Source organism: Pongo pygmaeus, chromosome 14 (assembly GCF_028885625.2).
Source record: "Pongo pygmaeus isolate AG05252 chromosome 14, NHGRI_mPonPyg2-v2.0_pri, whole genome shotgun sequence".
NCBI classification, from domain to species: domain Eukaryota; kingdom Metazoa; phylum Chordata; class Mammalia; order Primates; family Hominidae; genus Pongo; species Pongo pygmaeus.
The window spans coordinates 38,002,828-38,017,640 of NC_072387.2; the positions used below are offsets into that span (position 1 = coordinate 38,002,828).

The window sequence follows — 14,813 nt, forward strand, 5'->3', positions numbered from 1 at the left end:
AGGCAGGGGTGGGTGGTGCAGTCCGAGCCTTTCCTGCTGCAGATGTGTGGAACCCCCCTTCCTCTCTTGTCCCTCCTTTCCTATCTTTCCCTCCTGGTGCATTTTTTCCTGTTGGCTCCTGGGAAAAGAAGAGATAGGAATTAAGGATCCAGGTAGTTAGCTGCTTCTTTCCTCCAATGCAGTTATCCTCAACCTTGCTGAATACTGGAATTCCCAGTCCCCTGGGGAGCTGTAACAAAAGACCAATGCCAGCCTCAGTCCCACCCCAGGGATTCTGATGTCCTTGGTCCATAATGCAGTGTAAGCATCAAGATTTCTTAAGACTGCTTAGGGGATTCTAATGTGTAGCCACACTTGAGGGCCACTGTCTAAAGCAGGCATGGAAATAGAGCACTTTATGGGTTTTTTTTCCTTTTTTTTTTTTTGAGACAGAGTCTCACTCTGTTGCCCAGGCTGGAGTGCAGTGCTGCGATCTCAGCTCACTGCAACTTCTGCCTCCTGGGTTCAAGCGATTCTCCAGCCTCAGTTGGAGCCTCCAGCCCGAGTAGCTGGGATTACAGGTGCCCACTACCACACCCGGCTAGGCTTTATGATTTTTATGGCCTTACAAAAACAAATGGAAGCCCCGGCATGGATACACTTTCCTCATATTTGTGATGCTCTCCGGGCCACTGCAGCATCTGGTTGGATCGGGGTATCCAGAGCTTACACTCATAGACCACATTCACTGTGGGTGTGCGTTAAGTCTCCAGATCTTTCTTTCTACATTTTTGTAACTTTGAATTATCTTTGGGTTTTACGTGGGTCATAACAGCATCATTACTAAGTTCCAGTGAGATTTTCCTTTGTGAAAGAGGCAGCATTTTACACTTTCGCATGCATTTACATTAATACATACAATTTATTTTTCAACTTCCTCTCGCTTTACTTTTCCCTCCCAGTCAGCTGGTTGTTAAAGTGTGTATTAAAGGCCGGGAGCAGTGGCTCACACCTGTAATCCCAGCACTTTGGGAGGCTGAGCAGGTGGATCACCTGAAGTCAGGAGTTCAAGACCAGCCTGGCAAACATGGTGAAACCTCGTCTCTACCAAAAATGCAAAAATTAGCCAGGCACGGTGGCCTGGCTTCACGGGAGGCTGAGGTAGGAGAATCGCCTGAACCCAGGGAGGCAGAGGTTGCAGTGAGTCAAGATTGCGCCATTGCACTCCAGCAACAGGAGCGAAACTCCGCCTCAAAAAAAAGTGTGTATTAAAAGCAATGACAGTTAACAATACATTGATAAACTTTTACAATTTGAGAATTAGCATCAGAGTTTTTATTATTGTAAAAATGTTCTCTATGAACAAGACCCAGTGTGCCATAACCAAGGTCTGTGTTATTGTCGCCCTCAAGCACCACCCCCACTACCTCTGGGAACTATTAGCAAGTGACCAAGTTGGAGGCAAGGGACGGTATTTTCCTGGGAACTAGTTAAATGATTGCCTCGGTCCTGGTAGTGTGTTTCACACTCAGAGTACTGGTCTCTACCCTTGGCTACACATTGGAACCACCTGGAAGTTTTTAAAAATGTACTGATTTGTGGCTCCTCCCTCTGATATTCCAATTTAATTGCTCTGGGGTGCAGCCCAGGCATCAGAAGGCTTTAAAACTCCCTAGTTGATTCTGATATGCAGGAAAACTTGAGGACCATTGTGTTAAACACCGTATTAAGCATGAGACAGTGTCATGAGCTTGAAATAAAGAAATACATCATGAAGACACAGATATTAGCAATGGTTTATGTCATCTTCAGAATGGATACTGCCTCTTCTTTTCCCTTGGGGCATTGGGATCCTTTGAAAACGCCCTGAAATCTGTCACTAGAGGAAGCTGGTCTCACGAGAAAGAACGTGAGTGGAAATGGTGCAGTGAGACATGGTGTTGCCTTTTCTTTCTGGATTTTCACATAAATAGATCTGGTGGATTTTTCTGACTAACAAAGTCTCACTCAGACACCACATTGAAGGTCTTTGAATTATACATGATGTCAAGGCCATGTGGGTGTAGGTAATGGTAACTAAAAAATTTATTATTATGGTCAGGATGCTGCTCTCGATGACTGTAACACTAATCATTTAGTCAGAGGCAGGCAGACCGGAAAGGCCATATGGTTCTCTATCAATGAAATCAACACAAACATTTCTTTTCCAAATGTAAATGTCAGCTATAACAACTGGATTTCTTAGTGACCCTTACCACCATTAGTTAAAAGATTTGGGTCAATGAGAACCACAAAGTTTTTCCTAATTGCAGCACACGCCACCCAGAATGGTAATTGTCGGTCTCCAGTACACTACCATTCTGAGCATATGATATGATCCAGGCCGATTAATGAGACCCTCTTCCCTCTCATTATAACATGAAAACAAATTGCTTGTGTAGCCAGAATGAGATGGGCTTCACCCAGCTAATAAGACTCTTCCCATCTGGAGGAAAATAGAATCCATTTGCTTAATAACTATTACATGACATCTCTTTCTGCCTAACTTGCAAATTATTGCTGGGATGACACTTTTCACGGAACAGAATTGTTTCAAACCCTCCAAGAGGAACCAGTCCAATTAGTTCTTCCTTGCATCTGAGTTGTCTTAACACTGAATCTTTGCTGAAGCAAATCCCAGGGATGTGTGGTTCTCAGAGTGCAGCCAAGAGGCTACCAAAGTGTCCGTGTAGACACAGCACTGAGCCTGGCTGGCGAGCCCGGCTGGCAGGATGGCTGCTCGCAGCTCCGCTGCTTTCCTCAGCCCCAGATGGCTGCTTCGCAGTGGGAAGGAAGAGTGATCCTGGGAGGGGAAGAAAATGGGATTTAATGTTAATTACCTAGTTATTTTGCCATGAGAACAGTTTAGAGAATCAATGAATAATGTGAACAAAGGATCTGACTTGGGCAGGATGGTGGTATAGCTGAATGTAGAAGAGTGTGTGTGTGTGTGTGTGTGTGTGTGGTGTGGGAGGTATGTGGGGGATGCGGGTTTGTGTGTGTGTGTGTGTGGTAGGAGGTATGGGGGTGTGCGGGTTTGTGTGTGTGTGGTGGGAGGCATGGGAATGTGGATGTGTGTGTGTGGTGTGTGTGCGGGTGTTTATAGTGTGTGTAGTGTGGGAGTGTGCATGTGTGTGTATATGTGTGGTGTGTTTATGGGGAATGTGTGGCGTGTGGTGTGTGTATGTGGTGTATGGTGTGGGGGGTGTGGGTATGTGTTGTGTACAAAGGTGTGGGTGCTGTAAGGATGTGGGGGGAGGGCATGTAAGTGTGTGTGTGTAAATGTGTATGGATTTGGAGGTGTGCGGACATGGTAGGTTATGAGGTGATTGGTGTGTGTGAGTGTGTTATGCATGTGTGTGGTGTATATATGTGTGTGTGGTAGGTGTGTATATGGTATATATGTGTGTGGTGTGTATAGTGTATATATGTGGGGATGTGGAGGAATGTCTGGTGTGTGTAGTGGGTGTGTGGTGTAGCTTTGTATGTGGTGTGTATGTGTATGTGGGATGTGTGTAGTGTGTGTATGTGGGGGTGTGGGGGGCATGATGTGTGTGGTATGTGTGGGGGGGTGTGTGTGGTATATGTGGGGGAGTGTGTGCAGGGGTGTGTGTGACAGGTGTGTATGTGTGTGTGGCATATAATGTATGTGATTGGTAGGTGTGTATGTGTGTGTGGCATGTAGTGTGTATGCGATTGTGTGTGGTGTGTGTGGTGTGTGGTGTATGTGTGTGATGTGTGTGTGGTAGGCATGTGTGGGGTGTGTGGGGGGTAAGTGTGTGTGTGTGTGGTATGTATGTGATGTATGTATGTGCTGTGTTGTATGTAGCGTGTGTATGTGATGCGTGTGTGGTAGATGTGTGTGTGGCATGTGCTGTGTATGTGATGTGTGTGGTGGGTGTGTATATGTGTGTGGCGTGTAGTGTGTGTGTATGTGATGTGTGTATGGTAAGGGTGTGTGTGTGGCATATAGTGTGTGTGTATGTGATGTGTGTGTGGTGGGGGGTGTGTGTGTGTCTGGTGTATGGTGTGTATGTGAATGTGTGTGGTAGGTGTGTGTGTATGTGATGTGTGTGTGGCAGGTGTGTATGTGTGTGTGGTGTGTATGTGAATGTGTGGTAGGTGTGTATGTGTGTGTGGTGTGTGTATGTGATGTGTGTGGTGTGTATGTGATGTGTGTGGTAGGTGTGTATGTGATTGTGTGTGGTAGATTGTGGCATGTGGTGTGTATGTGATGTGTGTGGTAGGTGTGTGTGTATGTGTGGCGTGTGGTGTATGTGTGATGTGTGTGTGGTAGGTGTGTATGTGTATGTGTGGCATGTGGTGTGTGTGAGATTGTGTGTGGTAGATGTGTGTGTGTGGCATGTGGTGTGTATGTGATGTGTGCGTGTGGTAGGTGTGTATGTGTGGCGTGTGGTGTGTGTGTGATGTGTGTGTGGTAGGTGTGTATGTGTATGTGTGGCATGTGGTGTGTGTGTATGTGATATGTGTGTGTGGTAGGGGTGTGTGTGTGTAGTGTGTGGTCTGTGTGTGTTCGTATGTGATCTATCTGCCCCCATCTTCTTTTTCCCTCCCTTTCCCCAGTCCCTCCTTTCTTTCTCTCTCCTAAATACTAACCCGGTCATGACATACAATTTCAAACCAGTGGAGGAGTCCCCTTAGGCTTGAATCTGCTATACGGGAGTCATTTATTTACCTGAACTCACGGGTCGTAGTCTGCCAAAAGAGCCTTGTTTTATCCTTTTCAAAAGAAAGATCAACTTAACAATTTAATGTCTTCTTTCCAGAATTGATGTCCACTCATGAGCTTGAAAAGAAAGAATTGGAAGAAAACTTTGAAAAACTGCGGTTGTCATTGCAGGTTAGTATTTCTTTAATTTTCTTACCTGATATCAAGATAATGGCAGCATCATTATTCCCACCCACAAACATTCATTCAGCACCTACTGTGTACTAAATCCTGTACTAAACAATAGAATATAAGGTAAATAGGTCATACTCCCTACCCTTAAGAAATGTGCTGTCTGCTCAGAGAGCTGTGATGCAAATAGTATCAGACAACAGGTAACACATGCTTGCACCAAATGAATAATACAGTTGGTGAATGCTACAGACATTCAGAGAGATTACTCTGCACTTGCTGTGGTCTGGAGTATCCAAGGAGTAACTGAGCTATGTTCAAAGCAAGAGGAGGACTTGGGGAAGAGAGTGTTCTAGGCAGGGGTAACGGTGCAAGGAGGGTTGTGCGGGTCAGAATTCACAGAACCTGCTCTGAGACTTATACAAGGGGCTGCAGTTACCTGGAGGTGGCTGAGACGAAAAGCGCCTTCTCTTCCTCTCACTGCCACCTTTAGGAAACGCTGGTCTCAGATGCCAGAGGAGCTGCCTGGTGTCCTGCAGGCCTCTAAGGAGAGAATGCAGGGTGTCCCAGATCACCTGTGTCTCCTTCCTGCCTTACAGAGACCCAGGCAGCTGCTTCTGTGAAAAGACATTGACAACCCCCAGCCCCATGGAAGAGCTGCCTGGGAAGCCAGGGGGACGCTGGGGGCCCTGCTTCCGTTTCCAAGTGTAGCAATTCCAATCACAGCAAAATTATTTTTTAAATGTTAGGCACACTCTCATCTGGAAATTGTGGGAGGTGAATCCCGTAGCTGTAAGACGTAGGCAGGAATTCTGCTTCTTCGATAGCTCACTTTCCTCTGGCAACATATGTGGCACTGAGCCTGCCCCGTCAAGAGTCCAGGATTGTGGAGAGACCCAGGGTCACACTCTCCAGTGTACTCTTCAAAAACTAAAATGTGTTATGCCTGCACTGTGCTCGTGTGGTTTGCCCTTGGCCAGTGAACCCCAGACTGCCTTCCTCGTATACACATCCTGCACCAATAGTTGTGCTATCCTTAAAGGAACACAAATCAGGAAAGTGACAGCCATACAGCGATATCACAAAAATCCCATCCAATCCCAAACCCAAAGAAATGAGAGTTTTGTCTTGTCTGGGAGTCTGCGCCCTGCTACTGTCACCAGATGGTCCTGAACTGGGCATATGTTTGTTGTGACTGTCCAGCAGAATCCGTTTGGGCTGGAGGTTTTTTGGTGCAAGGAGGGTGGAATTGCTCAAGCCAACCTCCTTGGTCTACAGGCACCTGGAGAAACAGGTTTGGTGGTTATAGATTTGAGTTTTTGTTTAAATCCCCGCTGCACTAGCTCTTACTAGCTTTCACATCTTGGAGAGTTACGTAGCCTCTGTAAACCTTAGTTTACTCTTTAAAATAAGGATGATGACAGTATCTTTTTCAAGGTGTGAACAGATTAAGGGAAATAATGAGTGAAAAGTGGATAGCCCTGGGTTGGCTTAGACCACTGCTAATAAGTGGCAGCTATTGTAACTATTGTAATAATAACAAGCATTGTTACATTTATTGTGATTATTGTCATGCTGTTGGTTGGCTCCAGCCAGGTCTTTTTGCCTCTTAGCATGACATAAAGAAGCCAGCCCAAGTTAGCTGCAACAGCACATTCTGTCCCTGCAGATCTGTTTTGAGTGACGGTGAATAAGGCAGAAACATCAGTTTGGTATCTTAGATCCATCCTATGTTGTAATTGCCTGACGAGTTTGCTGTTGTTTTGTTTTTTAATGGAGGGAAAGAGGCTTAAAAGAAATGCTTTCTCTGGCAACAATGAGGAGGTTTGGTATAGGAGCCATGGAGGGAGAGTCATTTTTGTAGTCAGTGTAGCAGGTGATCTGTGCTAGGTCACCTGCTACACTGCCAGGGCCGTGATGAACATTTCAGCTTATAGGCGTGCAAGCCCCCACCTGCGGCGTACTGCCCTAATGCACTGGCATTTGCATTTCATGGCACTGTGGGAACTTCTATTTCTTAAAAATAAAATGGAAGTAGGCTGGGCGCGGTGGCTTATGCCTGTAATCCCAGCACTTTGGGAGACCGAGGGGGGCGATCACCTGAGGTCAGGAGTTCAAGACCAGCCTGGCCAACATGGTGAAACCTGTCTCTACTAAAAATACAAAAAAATTAGTCGGATGTGGGTGGGGCGCATTGGGTCACGTCTGTATTCCCAGCACTTTGGGAGGCTGAGGCGGGCAGATCACCTAAGGTCACAGTTTGAGACCAGCCTGGACAACATGTGAAAACCCTGTCTCTACCAAAAATACAAAATTAGCTGGACGTGGTGGTGCATGCCTGTAATCCCAGCTACTCAGGAGGCTGAGGCAGGAGAATCGCTTGAACCCGGGAGGCAGAGGTTGCAGTGAGCCGAGATCGCGCCACTGCACTCCAACCTGGACAACAAGAGCAAAACTCCACCTCAAAAAAAAAAAAAAAATAGTCAGACGTGGTGGTGGGGGCCTGTAATCCCAGCTACTCGGGAGGCTGAGGCACGAGAATCACTTGAACCCGGCAGGCTTGGGTTGCAGTGAGCTGAGATCATGCCACTGCATTCCAACCTGGGTGACAGAGTGAGTCTTTGTCAAAAAAAAAAAAAAGGAAGTAACTGGAAAAGAGAACAAAAAAGAGGAAAAGAAACCTACTCAGGGAGGTTTGCAGACCCGGGTCCTCCACCATAAGAAAGTAAGCAGTCAAGCCCAGTGCTTCCCATGTTAGTGTCACTGTGTACACTTATTAGCATTCACAATATCACTTCCCATTATTTGGTGGGATGATACCATTTCTCTTGCCAGAAAAGTTCATGGGAGGCTAGGCATGGTGGCTCATGCCTGTAATCCCGACACTCTGGGAGGCCGAGGCGGGTGGATTACTTGAGGTCAGGAGTTCAAGACCAGCCTGGGCAACATGGCGAAACCCCATCTCTACTAAAAATACAAACATTAGGTGGGTGTGGTGGTGCACACCTGTAGTCCCAGCTACTTGGGAGGCTGAGATGGGAGGATCGCTTGAGCCTGGGAGGTGGAGGTTGCAGTGAGCCAAGATCGTACCACTGCACTCCAGTCTGGGCAACAGAGTGAGACCCTGTCTCTGTCTCTGTCTTTGTCTCTCTTTCTCTCTCTCTCTCTCTATGTGTGTGTGTGTGTGTGTGTGTATCTATGTATCTATATCTATATCTATATGTATATCTATATCTATATCTATATGTTTTTTAGAAGAGTTCATGGGAGACCCTAGTTTCTGTGTTTTGATATTACAGAAATGGTGCTGAGCAAAGAGCTTTGGACTGGTCTGCATGAGTGAGACATGAAGGGTGAAGGTCTTCTTGGGCATCAGTGGTCCTTTCCCAGCCTGTGGTCCTGAGAGTCATGGCCGGAGCTGAGTGGGGCAGGGTCAGCGCAGGTGCATCTGCCCTGGGACCTGGGGAATGGGTGCAGTGTCTCCGTAGACATGCCTGTATTCCTTCAACCTGCAGGTGGAGAGCAGCCAGCTGCCTGCCTAGCTGGCAGGCATGGGAAAGTTGAGGGCTGGGAGTGCCAGTCTGGCCACAGGGCGGGTCTGAGCAGGGAGGAGGAGACTGTGTGGAGTCAGCTTACGTGGCAGCTCCTATCAAGGACATGCGACCCAGTCCTGAGGCCAGGAAGACTGTGTGGGAGCCAGAGTGAAGCGGGAGTGAGAGGGAGCTGGCTGGAGGTAGGCACTGCCAGGAGAGCTGGCCGCGAGAGGAAAGGGAGGCAACGGGGCTGGGAGGATGCTGTGTTAGGGAGTGTGCACTGCACCCTGAGGGCAGTGGGGTTAGGACATAGGGGAAGGACAGGTTCCGATTTGCACATTAGAAAGAGTGCCTGACTGCAGTGTGAGGGCAAAGGAGTGATAATTCCGAAAAAAAAGAGGAACCGTGCCAGGAAGGAGCCGGCAGAGTGGCCTGAGCTCAGGGGAGTCTGTGGGTTCTAGGGACATTCAGGAGGCAGGATGGCAGGACTTGATTATGGACTTGGTGATAGAAGGTTTGGTGATGTGGGAGGGGTCCCAAGGGAGAGAAAGAAGTCAAGGAGGGTTTGAAGGGTTCTGGATTGAGCTTCCTAAATGAGAATACATCTTTGAAATACATTCATCACAGTCCTTCCCAGAGCCGGGGCTAGGTGCCTCCTGGACAAGAGGCACCTCTGAGGATTCTCTCTGAGGATTGTCTGCCTCTGTGGGGTCAGATGTTGTGAAATGCCCCCAGTTCACAGTGTTTTTGTGGTGTCTTCCTGACAAAGCACTAAGAAGGAGCGACCGAGGGCAGGCGTTGGGGGAAATCATCCTCTGTCGTGTGGTTGTGGGGGCTCTCCTTTGGCACCTCTTTCTTCAGCCCCAAGGGAAACACTCTGAGGATGCCCAGGGCACAGTGGTGGCCCGCTGATCACAGCTGCCCAGGCTATGGTGGCTGCTATCTGTAGTGGCCCCAGCTGGACTCCTTGTATCATTACTTGCAGGACCAGGTGGACACGCTGACCTTCCAGAGCCAGTCTCTGCGGGACAGAGCCCGCCGCTTCGAAGAGGCCTTGAGGAAGAACACAGAGGAGCAGCTGGAGGTAGTTTCTGGATTCCAGGCTTCCAGCCCCGCAGGGACCCCGCCCCAGCGAGGCAGAGGGACTCCCTCAGCAGTCACGTCCCAAGACAAGGCCTCTCTGTGAATCTGCTGCCAAAGTGACAGCTGGTCACGACCTCCCCTGGATTTTTAAACAATTCCTGTCAGCAGCTCTCCCCTGAGACAGACAGCAGCTGTGGGTTTCTCCAGCTACGTGTTATTTTTGCCAAATTCCACAGCATTCCCCAACTGGAGTCGTGGGGCTCCTATGATAAGCATGGTCTGGAAACCACCCCCCCTCCCCCGCTGGCCTGACCACCCCTTCCAGCCCGTTCTCCCACAACTTTTTAAGCTGACGTGGGGCAGCCTTGGCTGCAGCATGCGTTCATAGGTTGAGGGGGATTTTTTCCAGAAAAGCTGGCAAAACTCCTTCCCTCTAACATGGGGTTGCCAAATAAAATACAGGACACCCAGTTAAATTTGAATTACAGATAAATAAATTTTTGAGTATAAGTATGTCCCATGCAATACTTATACTGAATTTTTTTAAATGTCATTTATCTGAATTTGGATTTAACAGGACACACTATATTTTAATTTGTTATATCCTGCAGCACTACAACATGACTTTTTCTAAAATGGCTTTTCTGCTTCTTAAACCACTTTGCTCATTTCCTATGCCTGAGCTCTTTATGGGCATAGGTGGGACCTATAAGAGTCCCAGCTGCCTGGTGAATCAAGTCGGCCGGGTGAATGTTAAAAGCCAGTGTTGGGTTTACTCTTTCTACCCCATGAATTCCCTGCTGGGCATAGGCTGGCAGCCCCCAGCAATTCTGGAGTCAGACTTTCCAGTGGTTGATGGCCATGTCTCATCTGCTCCTCCACAGAACTGGATTTTAGGAGGGTTCTCAGTGGGAAACTAGCAGGGCCCCTTTATCAGGGAAGGCTGTGAGCATCCTCTCTCTTTGGTGTTGCAATTGCCATCAGGGCGCTTTTCCCAGGAGGATAGATTTAGCTGAATTCGTGACATTGGTTAATACTGGGTTTTGCCGGGAGCCCTGGTCAGCAGCTCATGGCTCTCTGCCTCTGTAGATTGCATTGGCTCCTTATCAGCACTTGGAAGAAGACATGAAGAGTCTGAAGCAGGTATTAGAGATGAAGAATCAGCAAATACATGAGCAGGAAAAGAAGATTCTTGAGCTGGAAAAGCTGGTGAGTTGGTCTGTTTGCTCGGGAGAGTAACTAACCTCCATGACATTCCTGCTGTCATCACTGATGTCATCGTTGATGGTGTTCAGCCAGGTGTGTCCCTTACCTGCCCATTGCTTACACCTAAGCAGAAAATCCCACAGCTGGCCTTTCCCAGGAAGCTAGGAGCTCTCATAAGGAAACTTGGAGGTGGCCTCACCTTGTCCAACTCTGGAGCCTTCCTGACGGGCAGCCTCTTTCTGCTTCGCCCTGGTTTTCCCACAGTTGTGCTGTCTCCTCGCTCTCTCTTGGGGACATGTGGGGACCCAGCACGATGCAGCATCCCTGATGCCCAGGCACTGCACGGAGCACTTTCCCCAAGCCTGCTCCTAACTCCTATGACTGCCTGTGGAGCAGCTGCTGCCACCACCCACTTTACAGATGCAGAGATGGAGCTAAGAAGCCCTGGCTCAGTGCTTTGAGTCCTCACAAGGCAGAAGGGGCCAGGGATCTCCCTGGGGCCCTTTTTATAAGGGTATTAATCCCATTCACAGGGGCTCACCCTCAGGACCTAATCCCCTCCCCAGTTCTCTGCCTCCTAATACCATCACTTTGGGGGTTAGGTTTCAGCATAGGAATTTGGGGAGACACAAACATTCAGTCCAGAACAGAGTCCTTGCTCTCACCCACACTCGCCCATCTCAGCCCGCCAGCGTGGCTCCTGCAGAGATAGCAAAGGGTGCTCCCTAGGGGGCACAGAACACCCAGGATTTCACCCCCTACCCTGGGGCACAAGCCCCCGGCCAGGGCTAGAGTCCCAGAAAAGTGTGCAAAGGGAGTGGAGGAGAAGCCTCCTTCTAAGGGCAGCCCATCTTGATCTGGAAATTGGCCCGAGGATCTCAGATTCTTATTTTTTCCCTTTATTATTGTTACTTTAAAAATAAACTTTTGATACTATCAAAAGTAAATATGTGTACTGTGGAAAATTATGAAATAAGATAAACAAAAAATAAGCAGATTATAACATCATATTCCTACCAGTGCTTATACTTTCCAGAACTTTTTCTCTGTAAGGCAGTATCTGCGTGTACATGCTCACAGGCACACACCCACCCACACACACAGCCCACATATTATACTGTATAAGTGTTTTATATCCTTAGCTTGCCGTCTCAGGCAGGAACTGATCATCTCATCACATTTTTAAAGTTCCCCATTTGTGAAATGTCCCTTGCTTCTGTATAACCAAGCCAGGGGCTGATCTAGGGCCACCCGCTGCATTTGGTGGCCATGTCACCTCTCTCTCTGGAAGCATCCCTTTTTGCAGACATCTCTTGCTGCACGGGTGCAGTTAATGGGGGCAGACCAGGTGACGCTGGATTGTCGCCAAGATTCTGGGCAATGCTGACCACTCTGCACCCTCCAGCAGCCCAGGACTTCCCAGCTCAGGCCAGGCCTAGGGCTGGTGGGGAGCTACAGAACAGCGCTTGTCTCAGCTGAACCCTGCCTTGCAGCCTTGCCAGTGTGGGGACCAGCTGTTCTGAGAGCAGCCACCCATCTTCCCCCTCCTGGCTTGGCCATTTGCATTGGGTCACCAGCAAACCTCTGGGTTTACTTGGCTGATTTTAGCCATGCTCCAGGCTTTCTGCCTGCCCATATGGCTTCTCATCCCAGAAACCTTTCCAGGCAAAAAAGAACCTACTTGATCACTTCATCTCCTGGGAGCAAAAGTGAGGGCTGGGTGAGGTGCCTTGCTGAAGAGGGGGGACAGAGGCCAGTCCTGTGGCTAGGATTCCTAAGTCCTGTTCATGGACAAGGGACAGTTTTCTTTAAAGATTAACCACATTAACATTGAACTTGTCACATTCTTTTCAGAAAATAATTTATTTCTAAATTGGTCTTAGAATGAAACTGTACTTCAGCTAGGTCTCAGGCCCTCGAGGACACGCTAACAGAGGGAAAGGCATCAATTGCCGGGGAGTAACCGCCATGGGATGAGGGATTTGGGGATAGTGTACCCAGCTTTACATTCCTTGGGCTTTGCATTCCTGGCTGCCCGTAGCCTCAAAAGGAAAAAGCGTGCTTACATTACTTAGATTTCCTCCCTCCATTGATTCAGAATGTCATGTCATGCACGCACGGCTAGCCAAGGATGCTGCTACAGTGTGGTTGACCCTTTGGGAAGAACCATGAGACCCAGTAGTCAAACGAGGTCCTAGTGCTATTCATGGCTTATCTCTGACAATGGCAAGGGCCTGGGGACACTCACTATAAGAAATACATTTTACATCGGAAACACACACACACACACACACACATTCACACGTAATATATATAAAATAAAAATATCTGAAATTTGCTACCTACGGTGCACATGGGCATTTTCTGTTCTGTTTCATTTAAAGAAGAAATGCTCGTCACATTCCTCTGGCCTGATTTTACAACCCACTAAAGCATTGTGAACTGATGTTTGCAAAATGCTGTTCTTGATAATCCTCCAATGCCCAGAGCTGAGGGCACCGGTTTACTCCCTATTTTATGGCCTTGCTAGAACCTCTTAAACACTGTTTCCTTTGTAGGCAGAAAAGAACATTATCCTAGAAGAAAAGATCCAGGTTCTCCAACAGCAGAACGAAGACCTCAAAGCAAGGATTGACCAAAACACAGTTGTCACCAGGTAGGTGGGCTGGGTGTCACCTACAAAGTGACTTTCCTCTTGAGCTTCTTTTTGTTGCAACATCCAGTTTCCCTCACTCTGGCCTGTGAGTCTTTCCCCACAGTCTCTTGCTGTTTCCCCCAAGACCTGAAGAACAAGAACACACCCCTGTGGCCATCTTGCCTATTCCTGGCCACATATCAACGGGTCCCACCTTGGGAGAAATGAGTGAAATCAGCAAAAGTGTGCAGCAGGGTCCTCCTGCAGCACTGGGAGGGGAAGGGGTTTATTTTTGGAAGAGATTAGGAGAGGAGGGCCAGCTGGGTGTTCCCAGGCTAAAAAGAGAGCCACCACTGGCTGATACCCCAACTTCCAGAAATTCACAATTTCCATCCAGGTCTTGCCTGTCCCTGTGGGGCGCTGCTCTGAGGCGCCCCAGCTTTCAAGGAAGGGTGTTCAGGCTCTTCCCTCACACAGCACAATGTGGGGATAAAGCAGGGTTTTGGCTTCATCAGCTGCTCTTCCATGAGGGCTGAGCCGTATCAGTAAGACCCAGGCCCGAACCTTTGCCCACTCAGCTCATCTAGGCTCCTCAGCGCTCACCCATGGTGTGTTACCCTTGCACACATAACTCGTGCATATGCATACACTCACATGCACTCACACAGGCACTGCATGCTCACTTACACACACACTTGCATACTGCCACTCATGCACACTCACTCTCATACACTTATGCACACACTCACTCATACAATCCCTCACACCTATTCACATGCCCTCATGTTTGCACACTCACGTGCACGCTTATCTTCACATGTACGTGCTTATTCTCACATGTGCATCCTCTCACATACATACGCTCTTGCACACATGCATGAATGGACACACAGCCATTGCCCCCCATAACTAAGTCCCTAGTGCAGGCATTTTGTTCTCACCTCAGAGGCACATAGGAAAGGCTGTGCTGGGGGCAGCAGGCTCCCATTGCTCCGGAAGCTGCAAAGGTGCCCTTGTCAGCAGAGCAAGTGCAGACTTTATCCAACAGAGGTGATTTTTCTGGACCTCAGTCTGTCCAGCTTTAAAATGCATAGGTACTTATTCCTGTCAGTTCCTCAAAGGTGCTGTCATTCTTCAAAAATGCAACAAAGCAAGCAACTCGGATTGATTTTTTCACCCACCAGCCTTTATCGGCAAACATTAACTGAGCATCTGTTATGTGCCTAGCACCAACTGGATGCTGGGAGTTCAGCATGCAGAGCCTTGGCCTCTGTCCTCCAGAGCTCCCAGTCTAGCAGGCAGACACAGACCCCTAGATCAGCATTTCCAGCAGGGGAGGACACCTGCTGTCGTGGAGGCACAAGCCTGGGGCAGGGAGGCCAGGAGAAGGCACTCCCAGCTTCCTGGCAGTCTCAGGAAGGCCCGCGGCTTGTCGCTGCTCTTGTGCTGTTGTCATTGTCAATTGCCAGCTGCACGG

General features: G+C 48.5%; 1 protein-coding gene across 5 annotated transcripts in view; it reads left to right on the forward strand.

Moving 5' to 3' along the window:
- The window catches only part of MTUS2 (microtubule associated scaffold protein 2), a 703,857-nt gene that overhangs the window by 681,484 nt on the left and 7,560 nt on the right, over positions 1-14,813 (forward strand). For all 5 annotated transcript variants that reach the window (XM_054446532.2, XM_054446530.2, XM_054446533.2 and 2 more), the window contains 4 exons: positions 4,806-4,879; positions 9,398-9,496; positions 10,585-10,704; positions 13,260-13,357. In XM_054446532.2, coding sequence (XP_054302507.2) covers positions 4,806-4,879; positions 9,398-9,496; positions 10,585-10,704; positions 13,260-13,357 — 391 coding nt within the window. The remainder of the gene's footprint in view (positions 1-4,805; positions 4,880-9,397; positions 9,497-10,584; positions 10,705-13,259; positions 13,358-14,813) is intronic.